The 14,533-nt window shown below is 44.4% G+C and overlaps 1 protein-coding gene across 1 annotated transcript; it reads left to right on the top strand.

The window, feature by feature from the left end:
* Positions 1-380: 380 nt before the first annotated feature.
* LOC308295522 (putative defense protein 3) lies at positions 381-13,202 on the top strand (the record flags this gene model as incomplete). Its single annotated transcript, XM_080738573.1, has 6 exons — positions 381-585; positions 11,109-11,221; positions 11,347-11,462; positions 11,652-11,720; positions 11,898-11,988; positions 13,092-13,202. 6 exons carry the CDS (start codon positions 381-383, stop codon positions 13,200-13,202), a joined length of 705 nt encoding a protein of 234 aa, XP_080594699.1.
* Positions 13,203-14,533: the final 1,331 nt, after the last annotated feature.

The raw sequence follows: 14,533 nt of genomic DNA, 5'->3' as shown, positions 1-14,533 counted from the left end.
ATTATTCTATGACAATTATTAAATGTAACAGAAACACCAAGAAAGTATTGTCCAAAAGTGTTCACTTGGCCAGCAACACATACAGTAATTGTTTTACAGGTCTGAGAAGAATTGTGAATTTCTGATGGAAAAGAAAGACTGCCTTTGTGTTATCATTAAACGAATGAATAGCACTGTTGTTGTCCAGAAACGACAGCATTCACCTGACTACCCAGATCATTTAGTATAAAATTGGATTAATGACAACTGAAGAAAATCCATTTTTATTGGTTGAGTGACTCTGCAACAATATTATTTCAAAAGAGCATCTGGCTCAGTTCTGCACAGCTTCTGTCCGTCGACCTTTCTCCACATTTGTGGTGTTCAGGGGAAGTGAATGAATGGGATCCAACCTGATGGAGGTGTTCTTGTCTGCTGTCTTTATGCTTCATGTGCTCTCGTTGGGAGGTGGATATCCAACCGGTGCACCCACTTCTGCCTGCGTGGATATGGTACCTCGCCATGGGGTGCAGCCACAGCCCTTACCTTCACCCTATGCTCTCCTTACCAACGCCAAGACATTTCAGCCGGGTGAGCCCATCACAGGTAAGAGGACTGACTGGTACCCAATCCTCTTAATTTGTCAAGTGCAACTGTTTATCAAGCAATGCTGTGTGTTGAATGATGGCTTCATCTGCACTACTCATCTCTTACAGCAGTGGTTCTCAACCTTTTCAGGCCGTGACCGCCAAAATGATATACATTTTAACTGGGGACCCTCCAACCTGACGAGCACTATAAGAGTTTAGGCATTACATTTCGTTACAAGGTTCTATTGTGAAAATAGCAGATCTACCATACATGCTCACACCGCCTCGCAAGCAAGTACATTTTCACAATTTCTACCTCTAATATTTGACAATTTGGCCAATGTTTAATTTGTGTTTAATTTGTCATTTTGAAATTGACACTTTAGAAATGTGCAGGTACCCTGTTTACACTTAAACTTTATGTTGGTTTGTTTACTTCTGAGTGAGAAAACAATGTTGCACAATAAGTTAATCATCTGGGGCCACACGAAGCTGGACATTTCGGACGTGAAGCTGGATATTTTTTAAACCGGATAAGTGAAGTGATTCACTGGATCCGTGTAAACACAGTACCCGGATATCTCTTAAGACTTTACTGTGTGTGTGCTTGTCCCCCAGTGGAGGTCTGGGGACTCAGATTATTTTAGACCTAGATATCTTTCTCGTGTGGACCTAGATATTTTTCTATGTGGATATCTGAAAAACCGGGATATATGAAATATCCAGCTCTGTGTAGCCTTTCCACCTTATCTCACACCCTATTCTGGACCATTTGAATTTGAGCCCCATATACCTGCCATATAATCCATAACAGGTCAGACACAAGTGTGAAACAGTTCGGGGCAGATTCAGCCCAAACAGATGCCTATACCATATTGAAAATGGATAAATGTTCATCCAAATTACGACCAAAGTATTTATGAATTTCAACGTAATTGATTTTATCTAGACAATCTGCTGGAAGGCTTGCAGGGTTTTTACTGTATGTACAAAAGGTAGAAAAGAGTCTCCATTTTGTGAAAAAGGTATGTGTTAAGAGTGAGGATCAACACCTAACCAACAATGCTTGACCAACAGTGGACATATATGCATCCCAATAATATAAGTTCAGGAGACGATCACTTGGGTTTAAGAATACTTTATTAACAAGAATGAAGGCAAGAGCAAGCATCACACAGCATGGCATATGGAGCACCCTACTATAAAGACAGCATAATATCTAAGGCCTATATAAGCGCACTATATTAGCAGCCTACCTTAAGCTCTACTATAAGACAGCATAGAATCTATGTCCTAGATGAAGCCTAGATTTGGCATGGGTTCTGCCTCGGGCCATAACTCGCTGACCCACGATCCCCATGTTGTCATGGGTATCGAGGGCATAATCTTATTACAGCGAGCCCTGGCCCGAGACCCCCCGCGGGGGATCTGAAAGCAGAACCTGACGGTGGAGCTGGGGTGGAGGCGGGGCAGTGCTATGCAACAAGACTGAACCCACCGGCTAGCTTCCCTAAGTACCCTGGGTAAGGGGGGGGGGCAGGACCCTGTGTCCCGTCCCCCTCCGCGCGCGCGCCCCCTTGTGACCGTCTACCCGAAGTAGCTTTGATCCTTCGAATCGACGCATCATTTCAGGAGACGATCACTTGGGTTTAAGAATACTTTATTAACAAGAATGAAGGCAAGAGCAAGCATCACACAGCATGGCATATGGAGCACCCTACTATAAAGACAGCATAATATCTAAGGCCTATATAAGCGCACTATATTAGCAGCCTACCTTAAGCTCTACTATAAGACAGCATAGAATCTATGTCCTAGATGCCAGCGCTAGCCAACTGCGAGGAAGGCAGCTCTGCTGTGACTCTAGCGATTAAGAATTATCATTACTGCGGGGGCAAACTATGAACTGCCTGTCCTATTGCTATAGATGGCTATTAATACTGCTAAAGCAAAATAAGTAAGAATGTAGCCGCTTGCTATAAATACTACTAAGCAAAATAAGTAAGAGAATTAACGCTTGCCAGAAACGCTATTAATCCTGCTAAGCAAAATAATAAGTAAGAATATTAGCAGTAATAAGTAAGAATATTAGCAGCTGGCAGACCGAACCAACGGTGAGGAAGGCGGTTCTGCTGACTATAGCGAAACTGAAATCTAACTGGAAGCCATACTAAACAGCCTAGTGACAAGCAGGAGCAGCAACACTGAAATATATATACAGACAGCAGAACCAGAAGCAGCGATGAGACCTTTAATTCATATAACTTCAGCACCAGACAGCTTGATATATCCTACCTAACTGACACCCCAGCAACCACCTAGCTTTGCGTGATTGAAATATTAAAGCGTAATATTTATCGTGGCCCGCAACCTATCAGGGGCGCGTGCCCCGAGTAACGCAACAGAAGCAGCAAATAAAACACGCAACCTATCAGGGGCGCGTGCCCCGAGTAACGCAGCAGAAGCAGCAAAATGAAACCCTATGGAACAACCCTGCTAATAGTGCCTGCAGCACTATTAACATCAGCAGCAGAAGCGTTAACTGAAACACGTCCAACTCCAGCTTGGAACCATAACGCTTCGGTCAGTCCTGTGTTGTGTGTGCTTGATAGCTTGGCGTGCAGGATCTTGAGTTAGCTGAGGGCACCAGAAGTGCTGGTGATGTGGCTGCTCCGATCCGGAGAGAATGCAGAGTGAAGAGGGGCGGGCCGCAAATCTGGCAGCTCTCTCCGGGGGTCGTGTGACGAGGACGTCAGGCAGACAGCCCGGTGTTCAGCATGGACATGAAAGGACAGAAGGGAGAGTTAGTTCTGCGACTGACACTGGTGTACCTTCCCTGCTTAAACTGCGAGCTGCAATCTTCAGAGGCCATGTGCTAGTCGCATCTTAAGCCTGGCCTTGGTGACCGCATGTGCTTGGCGCAGAAATTACAATCTTAGCTTTAGCTGACCATAACAATGAAACCACGCCTAAGGTCGCTGACTTTTAGGAACACAGAGACATTTTTTTTTTGCAGCCCACGGAGGGCTCTGCTGCAGAGTCTGCTGCTGCACATATGAGAATCTCCACGAGATACCCGTCTTGACCTTTAAAGGCAAGCTATGCAAGCCTAGAGAGCGGCTAAGCCCAACATCCAGTACAAAGTAAGTCGCTGCTATATAACTATGGTTGCCTATTATTAGCAAGCTTAGAGAGCGGCTGAACGCTCACAGAATCGAACGAGCAAATGCGTTGCTATTTACCTGCTAGAGTGTGGCTCCTCAGGGCATCTGGGAAAGCTGCAGCTGGCGAGAGGAATGGAGTTCCCACCGCTGGTGCTGGAACTGCAGCTTCCCATGTTCCCTTGCGACCTGGCGGTGGCGACGACGGTCGCAGCCTGACAGCGCCTCCAGAAGATGGGCCGGCACCACAGGCTTCCAGCATGGCGCAGCGCTGGTTCATGCTCATGGTAGCAGCAGTAATAGCATTAACTGATGCTGTAGCGGGCGGGCGGGCGGGCAGCCGGACGGGAGGGCCGACAGGCAAGTGGCATGGATCTGTAGTGACATAATAATGTTAGCAACAGACCTGTAGCACTTTAGCCTGAAGCTGCCATGATAACGTGATGCTGTAGTAGCGGGCCTGCCACAGCTCCGGCATGGATCTGTAGTGATAAAGTAATGTTAGCAACAGACATGTAGCACTTTAGCCTGAGCTGAAAAGAAAGCATGGCGTTAGCAGCCTTTATCCTGGAGCTGCAATGGTGAACATGATGCAACAGTCCTGTGGCCGCTTTGACGTGATTGTAAAGATAAACAACTCAGCCTTAGCTGTAATTATTAGCTCGAGTGCCGCAGCTACGGAAACACCACGAGGACATACAGTGCGATACGCAGTGACCCAGAACTATAACCTTAGATTGAAACAAATACGGCAGCTCGATAGAGGATAGTATCCAATGACTTCACCTTCCACGCTGCCACACTCGACGCCGCCCTGATGCCAACAGACACGCTGCAGTTTCTGGCCCGAGCTGCAAACATAAACAGATGTTAGCATTTTCACCAGAGTAGCATCGGCAGCCATCATCGGCTGCTATGCCAGCAGGCAGCCGCAGCTTGGGCAAAGCTAGCTCTGGTCCATAGCGTTAGTGGAGTTCTCCCTAACGCTATGTTCCTCTACATCCGTATTCCTTGGCAAAACCGGAAAACCCCTTTGTCTGGTCCAAAAATAACAAAAACTGTTTCGCCCCTCATCAAACCAAAGGTATCAGTGGACAGTTGAAAGCTTACTCTACTTAGTGGACGAGGTCTGAGCCCCCCACCACACGATTAAAATACATTTCTAGGGCAAAATGAAAAATATTCCACCGGATGGAGACGCTCTTCCAGGTTTTTACGAAACAGCGCTTCCAACGTCGCAGAGTTGAATAACACCCAGTGAGACTAATGCTCAGTGTAATTCGGTCCTCTGACCTGCGCGGCAGTAGTGAGTTGGCACCTTGATGGCGACGACAAATAGTGAAAAACGAGAAGAAATGGAGTCTCCATCCGGTAGAATATTTTTCATTTTGCCCTAGAAATGTATTTTAATCGTGTGGTGGGGGGCTCAACCCGCGTCCACTAAGTAGAGTAAGCTTTCAACTGTCCACTGATACCTTTGGTTTGATGAGGGGCGAAACAGTTTTTGTTATTTTCGGACCAGACGGCGGGGTTTTCCGGTTTTGCCAAGGAATACGGATGCAGAGGAACATAGCGTTAGGGAGAACTCCACTAACGCTATGGACCAGAGCTAGGGCAAAGCTAGCATTAACCGAGACCAGGCAAAATCCTCATGAACAGCAAACGAAGCCTGTATGCTAAGCACAAGCGAAGCATAAACATTGATAATACATGCGCATTCCTGCCCTATTGAACTGCGCGTGCACATAAGATAATATAACAACGAAAAAGAATCGTAACGGACCAGGTGACATGGAGGTTAAATGCTAGAGAGCCACATTACCGCCTATGTGAAGTCAGCTGCATTAGCGTTAGCTGCAATAAGACTTCCGGTGCCGATCTCTTCAGAATAAGAGTACCCCTGAGGCAATTGAAAAATGTTGAAAAACGAGTAATTGTCCCATGATATGCACATTCAAAATATAGATTAAGCATTAAAACGAACACACACAATGCTAATTGTGTTTCTGGGTAAAAAAAAAGTTTTATTAACATTAGAAAAACATTATAAATGGATAAATGCAGTTCACTGGAGTGCATAGCCTTTACAAATTGGGCACTGGACAGGAGGCGGCTCTTTGCGTCGGCACTTTGGAGACACGCACGCGTTCGGGGATACCTCCTCTATCACTCCACACTCTCCGCTAAGCAGGAGAGGTGTAAAATCAATTTCTGTTGGCTGTCCAGTGCAGCCAATCGCTCAAAATAGTGACATTTTCAGACATTTTCAAACTCTAGTTGGCGCTGGAGAGCAGACGGCTCTTTGCGTCGGCACTTTGGAGACACGCACGCGTTCAGGGAGACCTCCTCTATCACTCCACACTCTCCGCTAAGCAGGAGAGGTGTAAAATCAATTTCTGTTGGCTTTCCAGTGCAGCCACTCGCTCAAAATAGTGACATTTTCAGACATTTTCAATCTCTAGTTGGCGCTGGAGAGCAGACGGCTCTTTGCGTCGGCACTTTGGAGACACGCACGCGTTCAGGGAGACCTCCTCTATCACTCCACACTCTCCGCTAAGCAGGAGAGGTGTAAAATCAATTTCTGTTGGCTTTCCAGTGCAGCCACTCGCTCAAAATAGTGACATTTTCAGGCATTTTCAAACTCTAGTTGGCGCTGGAGAGCAGACGGCTCTTTGCGTCGGCACTTTGGAGACACGCACGCGTTCGGGGAGACCTCCTCTATCACTCCACACTCTCCGCTAAGCAGGAGAGGTGTAAAATCAATTTATGTTGGCTGTCCAGTGCAGCCACTCGCTCAAAATAGTGACATTTTCAAACTCTAGTTGGCGCTGGAGAGCAGATAGTACAGATTCTATCTGTACTATTGATACTGCAGTAGTATATTTTAATACCAATACTTTAAACTTTTACACATGCCTTGAATTCTGGAACTTTTACTTGCAAAAAAGTATTTTTATATACCATTACATCTGCCCCGTAACATTTAAGGTTAATAACTAAGTAAATAGGCCAGGTATTGTATACAGCCAATTGGTAGGATGGATGGGATTACAGTAGAACGAGTTGAATTGAATTGGATGGAATTGTGTTAAGTGGCCTTTTATAGCTTGCATTCCATGAATTTCAATCTGAAAGAACCTGGAAAATTGTGTATGAACAGCCAATTGATAGAATTGATAGGATTACAGAAAGAATTGAATTGGAATGGAATTGTGTGAAGTGGCTTTTAATGGCTTGCATTCCACGAATTTCAATCTGAAAGAACCTGGAAAATAGTAAGTACAACACTAGTATTGAGACATACATCATATACTCACTCATCTTTTAAATATGTGTGTGGACACAAATGTGTATGAGAGAGAGAGTAATACTAAGTAAATAAATATATTGCAATATAATGAACAGTATAAAATAACATGAAACAAGGGCTACATCACACAGGTGCACACACACACACACACACACACACACACACACACACACACACACACACACACACACACACACAATGTGCAGTCATAAAGTAGTACCCTAAATGTGGCTAGAGTTGGAATGCACTTTCTGCATTCTCTTCTTGATGACTAGTAGCCTACTACTATAGTCGTTTTTTTATGTCAAATGCATTTGTGATTAAGTTCATAAAGTAAGAAGTAACATAAGTAACATAAGAACCTGTACATGCATTTGAAATTAAATAAAACAATTACTTTTAAGGATATCAATTAAAACATTTGCTAAAATAGCAAATGCGACACGTTTTGAGCTTGTAGATCTTCTATTTTTGGTATATGCATTGTGGCCCTCTGGAGTGTGTGTGAAAATGTAGTGGCCCTCTCCAGCGCCAACTACAGTTTGAAAATGTCTGAAAATGTCACTATTTTGAGCGAGTGGCTGCACTGGAAAGCCAACAGAAATTGATTTTACACCTCTCCTGCTTAGCGGAGAGTGTGGAGTGATAGAGGAGGTCTCCCCGAACGCGTGCGTGTCTCCAAAGTGCCGACGCAAAGAGCCGTCTGCTCTCCAGCGCCAACTACAGTTTGAAATTGTCTGAAAATGTCACTATTTTGAGCGAGTGGCTGCACTGGAAAGCCAACAGAAATTGATTTCACACCTCTCCTGCTTAGCGGAGAGTGTGGAGTGATAGAGGAGGTCTCCCTGAACGCGTGCGTGTCTCCAAAGTGCCGACGCAAAGAGCCGTCTGCTCTCCAGCGCCAACTAGAGATTGAAAATGCCTGAAAATGTCACTATTTTGAGCGAGTGGCTGCACTGGAAAGCCAACAGAAATTGATTTTACACCTCTCCTGCTTAGCGGAGAGTGTGGAGTGATAGAGGAGGTCTCCCCGAACGCGTGCGTGTCTCCAAAGTGCCGACGCAAAGAGCCGTCTGCTCTCCAGCGCCAACTAGAGTTTGAAAATGCCTGAAAATGTCACTATTTTGAGCGAGTGGCTGCACTGGAAAGCCAACAGAAATTGATTTTACACCTCTCCTGCTTAGCGGAGAGTGTGGAGTGATAGAGGAGGTCTCCCCGAACGCGTGCGTGTCTCCAAAGTGCCGACGCAAAGAGCCGTCTGCTCTCCAGCGCCAACTAGAGTTTGAAATTGTCTGAAAATGTCACTTTTTTGCGTGTGTTCAAAGTGCCAACACAAAGAGCCGCCTCCTGTCTAGTGCCCACTAGAGCTTTTGGGGGCGTTTTCTTTTTTTTATACATTGAACTCCTTACATCCTTGTTCCATCTTTTACTTAGTACATTTTACCTTTCACTCTGTACTTGGTCTCCGGCTTTTTCACTTCAACACCAAACCTATTGCCAAAAATAGCAGATCTACAAGCTTGTAGATCTTCTATTTTTGGCTAAAGTTCTCCTCAGAAAAGGGATGAGAGGGTTGTCCATTTATTCTAAAAGAATGGTCCTATCACACATAGATTTGGTGCCTTTCCCTGTAGTAATTCTGAGGACCCGATAGGGGTCCTGGACCCCCTGTTGAAGACCCCTGGTGTACATGCACACACGGTGTATTTTCATTACTTACATTAATATAGCCCATAGTAGCCTACCATACATTACATCTGCCCAATCTAAATAAACAGATAAAGTAAAATTGATAATTAAGTAACTGGACCTCATTAGATGTAGCCTACTTGTGTCAACAACCAATTGAAGCTCTTCTATGGATTACAATAGAAAGAATGGAATTAACTTGTTAAGTGGCCTTTAATGGCTCGCATACCACGAATTTCAATCTGAAAGAACCTGGAAAATGTGTTAGGACAATTAGAAGTACACTAGTATAGAGACATACATCATACACGTACTTCTTAAATACATTTGTGTCTTTTAAATAAACATTATTTAGTTGACTTTTATTTTGAAGGCTGGAGCTTCGCTTAATGCAGCCAGCTGGCAGGCCGGAAACGCTAATGCAGCTGACTTCACGGACCTCACATTACCCATGTGCTCAGAATGCGCAGAACGTGCGCCACCCTTCGCTTCGTGACGCTACCCTCTGCTAGCCTGTATGCTAGGTAGCTGCTGACCACGGACACACGCAACCCCCATGGAGTAGGCAGCTTGAAGAGTCATTACGGAACGTTAGCAAACCTCTTTAGCTACATGAGTTCTGAGTTGCAAGCTAGCCGACCGTCAACTGACAGCTCGTGGCTGGAATGAACGATGGCTCCTACCGTAGCAGAACAGACAGCATCATCGATAATAAAATATGTGGAACAAATGAGGGCATCAGCCCCACCATGGTCTGAGAAGCGACAAGAACACCTTAGCTGCAGCTATGGTATAGCAACCAGCGCCTCCCCTGAATGACTGCATCTCGCAAGCAGCTATTAAGACGGCCAGACCATACAAGACTGAATTGGGCCATCGACATAAAAATAAAACATACACATAGAAGCCGAGGAGGGGCCCGCCATGCCTGTAGTTCATACACCTCTTACTTCTAACACGGCACCGCGGCTTGAAATGATAGAGAACTACACTTCCCACCGTGCTTAGTTATGCACCGACGGGCGCAACCCTCCGCTTGATGACGCAACTCTGCTAGCGTGGACGCCAGGTAGAGGCTGTTTACAGACACACGCAACCTACGTAAAATATAATATATATAATATAATAATACTGTTCATAAAGGTAATGATCTCACACGGGCCATTCCTTTGTGCCTTGAATAGCACGCTGTTTTACCAGCTAATAGCCATTGGTAAAGAAGCTACAAGCTAGCCGGCTAACACCAGGCAAAAGCTAGCTTTCGAATGGAAAACGATTGCTCAACCCTAGCAGATAAGGCCAGTGCCGTCGACAAACACGACCACTGTTACCAGCACAGTACACAGCACAAGCACCACCGACTGAGTTCACCTTAGCGAGCGGTGGCCCACAAGGCACAATTAAACTAGCTTAGCAACAACAACAACAGCACAAACATATTAAATTAGCCTAGCAACAACAACAACTGCCGCATGGATCAGCAGCACTGCACTGCAGAAATCAGCTGGGAATTAGCAACATCAATGGAGACCCACAACTTGTTGAACAGAACTAGAACAGTACTAGAACACAGCAGTGTCTACCAGAATCCACAATCCCAAAGTTTTTTCATACAACCTGCCTTGATCCCAGCGTAAACAGCAGCCAAAGACACGATTCAAGCAGAAGTAAGCAGCACAAATAACCAGTAACCTCTTCGAGACAGCCATGCGTAGCAGCAGCAGTGCTGAGTGCTATGCAACAAGACTAAACCCAACCCAACCCACCGGCTAGCTTCCCTAAGTACCCTGGGTAAGGGGGGGGGCAGGACCCTGTGTCCCGTCCCCCTCCGCGCGCGCGCCCCCTTGTGACCACCCCTTGTAAATAGACTAAGCCCCCATGCTCCCCCCCCCCTTTTCTTTGTATTCTGCCTTTTGTATTTGATGTTATGCTTTTGAAACTGATATTATCCTAGATAAAGTACTATGTTCTATCCGTCTGTCTTTCAATGTTATATGAGATACTTAAAGTGTGGTTCCTGTGGAAATAAGCCTCGTCTTTCTAGGATCTCCTTTTAGTTGACCTTGTACCAGTGATTTGTACTGTCATGAAACTGTACTTTTTTCTATTGCAAACTTCTAATAAATTCTTCAATCAATCAATCAATCAATCAACCGTCTACCCGAAGTAGCTTTGATCCTTCGAATCGACGCATCATTTATTTCTATTCATAGATGTCAAACATTTGTAAATACAATGTGCTTCATAAAATATTCAAAGTTTATAACTAATGCAAAAATATATTGCCATAATAGACTGTTATCTATAAGAAATGTTCAGACTGTGTCACTGCATGTCACAACAGCCCACGCAAAGCAATTCTGCTTTTCTGTTCAAAAGTGACAATAATGGGACCGGACTACAGAGGTTTGCTTTTGGAAGCTCGGACAGGAGAAAACACAGATGTTTTGGGACGTTGGCAACTACCCCCTCCAGACACCAAGTTTATTGAGGTATCATTCGTGTTTGTTTGTTTTTCGTCTTCTCTGTCTTTTCAAATGTTCTAACTGCTGAAGAATTCATGATGATGAGTAACATGCACGCTAGTTTGTTGTGTGATGTGATTTTGTGTTTACAGTGCACAGAGAACCCACAAGGTGCTATGACTCATTCCAATACCAACCTAAAGGGCAACACTACTGCATACACTTGGATACCACCCAGCTCTCCCAGTGTCAGCACCGTCTATTTCATGTAAGATTCTTGCTGCAAGACAAATGATTCTCACCATATCATATTTCAAAATTCAAACATTCTTAATAATTATTTATTTTTATTTTGAATTTATATAATTGGAAAATAGGTTCAAAATATGGAGTTGTGTCTAACCCAGTTCAACCAAACTGCGCAATAAACTGATATAAATAATATGTGAAATTTCAGAGCCACTGTAGCCCAGCAGCGCACTGTGTTCTGGCTGAATGTCAGATCTGAAAGCCTGACCAGAGGTGGGTGTGATAGAAACATCAGTCTAAAAGTGGGGGTCCAGGGACCCTCAGGGTGCCTTGAAGGTGTTAGAGTTATGTACCGGTAGGTCCTTGAAATGTAAACGTTTGAGAAGTGAACCACTGTTATAGGCATACAGGGGAATAATAGAGCAGCTCTCTGAGTTTGCACAACATCACTCAGGCCTGGATTCGCGCCACAGGCCGTTTTATACTGCATTCGCATCAAGTGCCTCAGCTACAAGGTGGTCAAACCCCCTGAGGAGAGGTTCAAGGTGGGTATATGACGGTCTGCAGCCGCATCATGAAGATCAACACAGAGAGATTCAGCATTGAGTTGCCTCAACGAGTCCAAGATCTCCAAGAACAGGTACTATGATGACTGACATGGAGACAGAGGCCCAGAAGAAGGACGAGAAACAGCTCAGGAAGAAAGAACAACAACAAACACCCAATATATTGATTGATTGATTGATTGAAGGCTTTATTAGAAGTTTGCATAGGAAAATGTACAGATTCATGACGGTACAGTTCACTGGTACAAGGTCTACTAAAAGGAGATCCATGAAAAGACTAAGCTTATTTCAACAGGAAACCATTAAAGTATCTCATATAACATTGAATGACAGACAAATAGAACACAGTACTATGCAGTAGATATGTAAAGAAAAAAAGAAAACAGTAGGTCTATACAATCAGTAAGTACAGTATATACAATATATACAAGGAAGGGGCAGGTAACAGTAAGATAACGCATGCAATCACCCAAGTTGATGGAGTCCATGCAACAGCTAGTGAGACTTTGGTCTTCAGGCCAAGCAGCAAAAAAGAGAACCAACTCTCTGTGACCTGGAAGGTGGTGGAAGGTATTTACCAGCATGTGTAGGCCCCTACGTCAGAGAGGTGCCTTATTATTCCCTTCTCACTCCAGCTCAGGTTATTGTTTCTCTTCTCTCTACCCCACAATTAATCAGAGTAGGCTACGCAACAATTGTTTAATTTTTATTTATTTTTACCTAAATGTACACACCCAGTAGACTATAATATTAGCAGCAATATTTGGCACATGTGGCCCATCAGAACACCGGTATTCTATCTATGAATTTGGAATGATCAATCTGAATAACTGGCATATTGAAAAATATATATCATTCTACAACACCATGTATGTATATAGCTTGTCTATTGTGTTTCACTGTCACCTATGAAGCAAGAAATTGAACAAAAACATGAAAATACACACGTACGTATGCACGCACGCACGCACGCACGTGCGCGCGCGCGCACGCACGCACGCACGCACGCACACACACACACACACACAGACTCGTCAGAGAATGGTACTTGTGTTAATTTGTCCCTCCATTGTCTTCTTCAGGGACACAGCAAGGTATTGGCCTGGCTGCCAGTGGAGGTGTTGGACTGGACCATGGTCTGCTGCCAGGGTTTCTTCTTGCGATATGGCTGCTTTTGTCACAGGTACCTGTAGAGGGTACCTGCAGGAAATGTTTCCTGCTGACGTTTCTTTGTTTTGGACTAGTGATGTGCTTTAAGGAAACCCTCTATTCTTGGTAAACTAGTGCTTAGTTTTCTAATAGTAAGTAATACAATCTAAATGTTCTCCCCAGCATGGGGATGCTAGGGTTCAAGTGGTTAAAATGAACGAAACGTATTTGACTTTTATGCCTGACATGTTACTGGATTAGACTCCATAGTCAAATAAATGGTGATATTATGTGAACTGCTTTCTATTGTCATATTACATTTTTGTTCCTTGCTCTTCTAAGGCAGTGGTTCTCAACCTGTAGGTCGGGACGTCCCCAAATTATTTTGGGGGGTCCCCAGATGATTAACTTAATGTGCAACATTGTTTTCTCATTCAACAGTAAACAAACCAACATACAGTTTAAGTGTAAAGATAGACTATAGAGGGTATCTACACACTTCTAAAAAGTGACACTTTAAGGACTTTTTAATACCTCTAAAATGACAAATTAAACATTGGCCAATTATTAGAGGCAGAAATTGTATATAGAACCGTGTTATACAAAATGTAATGCCTCAACGCTTAGTGCTCGTCAGGGTGGGGGGTCCCCAGTTAAATTATGAGTATTTTTGGGGTCGCAGCCTGAAAAGATTGAGAACCACTGTTCTAAGGGAAACCTCTCTGACCACTATGCACATAATAGGGTCATGTGCATTCATGAGGCAAACTTCAATCTGGGCTAGTGTATCGGCAAAGACTCGGGAGAGTGCGTGACCGCTGCTGAGTCGTTCAGATATGCGGTTGTCCAGAACCGCCGATCCGACCGATATGTCCATATATGGGCATGCCAATATACAGGGTATGGACTATACCAGAGCCTTGTATTAGAGCTTTCTGCCAATTTGCAGGGTCAGAAACAGCACCGGTATTGTGGTTCATTTAACTCGAAATGTCACTATTTCTCCATAGACTCCAATGCATTCTGTGAACTTCCGGTTCAGTGCTTTGTCACTGTTCTCCATTAGATGTGTATGTAGAAGACCCCATGAAGTGAACGGAGACGGCGCAACTCTCCTTGAATGGCTCTGGCATGACATCAGGGATCTCCAACATGGGCATACAAGCAAGGTACACAGGTGTGGGCACAAAATGGACAAGACAGACGGGTACAACGGGTACTCTGACAAAGCCCACGCATAAACAGGCCAATCCCTCTTAAAGAATGCATCAATTTAATTGTGACTTTAATTTTAGAGAGATAAATAAATGGGGGAGAAAGGCAGAGATGGGGAGGGGGGGGCTATAGATTTGGCCTACAGTAAATCTCATTCCAT

This window comes from Nannobrachium achirus (assembly GCF_963921795.1).
Source record: "Nannobrachium achirus genome assembly, chromosome: 12".
NCBI classification, from domain to species: domain Eukaryota; kingdom Metazoa; phylum Chordata; class Actinopteri; order Myctophiformes; family Myctophidae; genus Nannobrachium; species Nannobrachium achirus.
The sequence above is the reverse complement of the archived record's forward strand: the minus strand, read 5'-3'. Positions and strand labels throughout refer to the sequence as shown.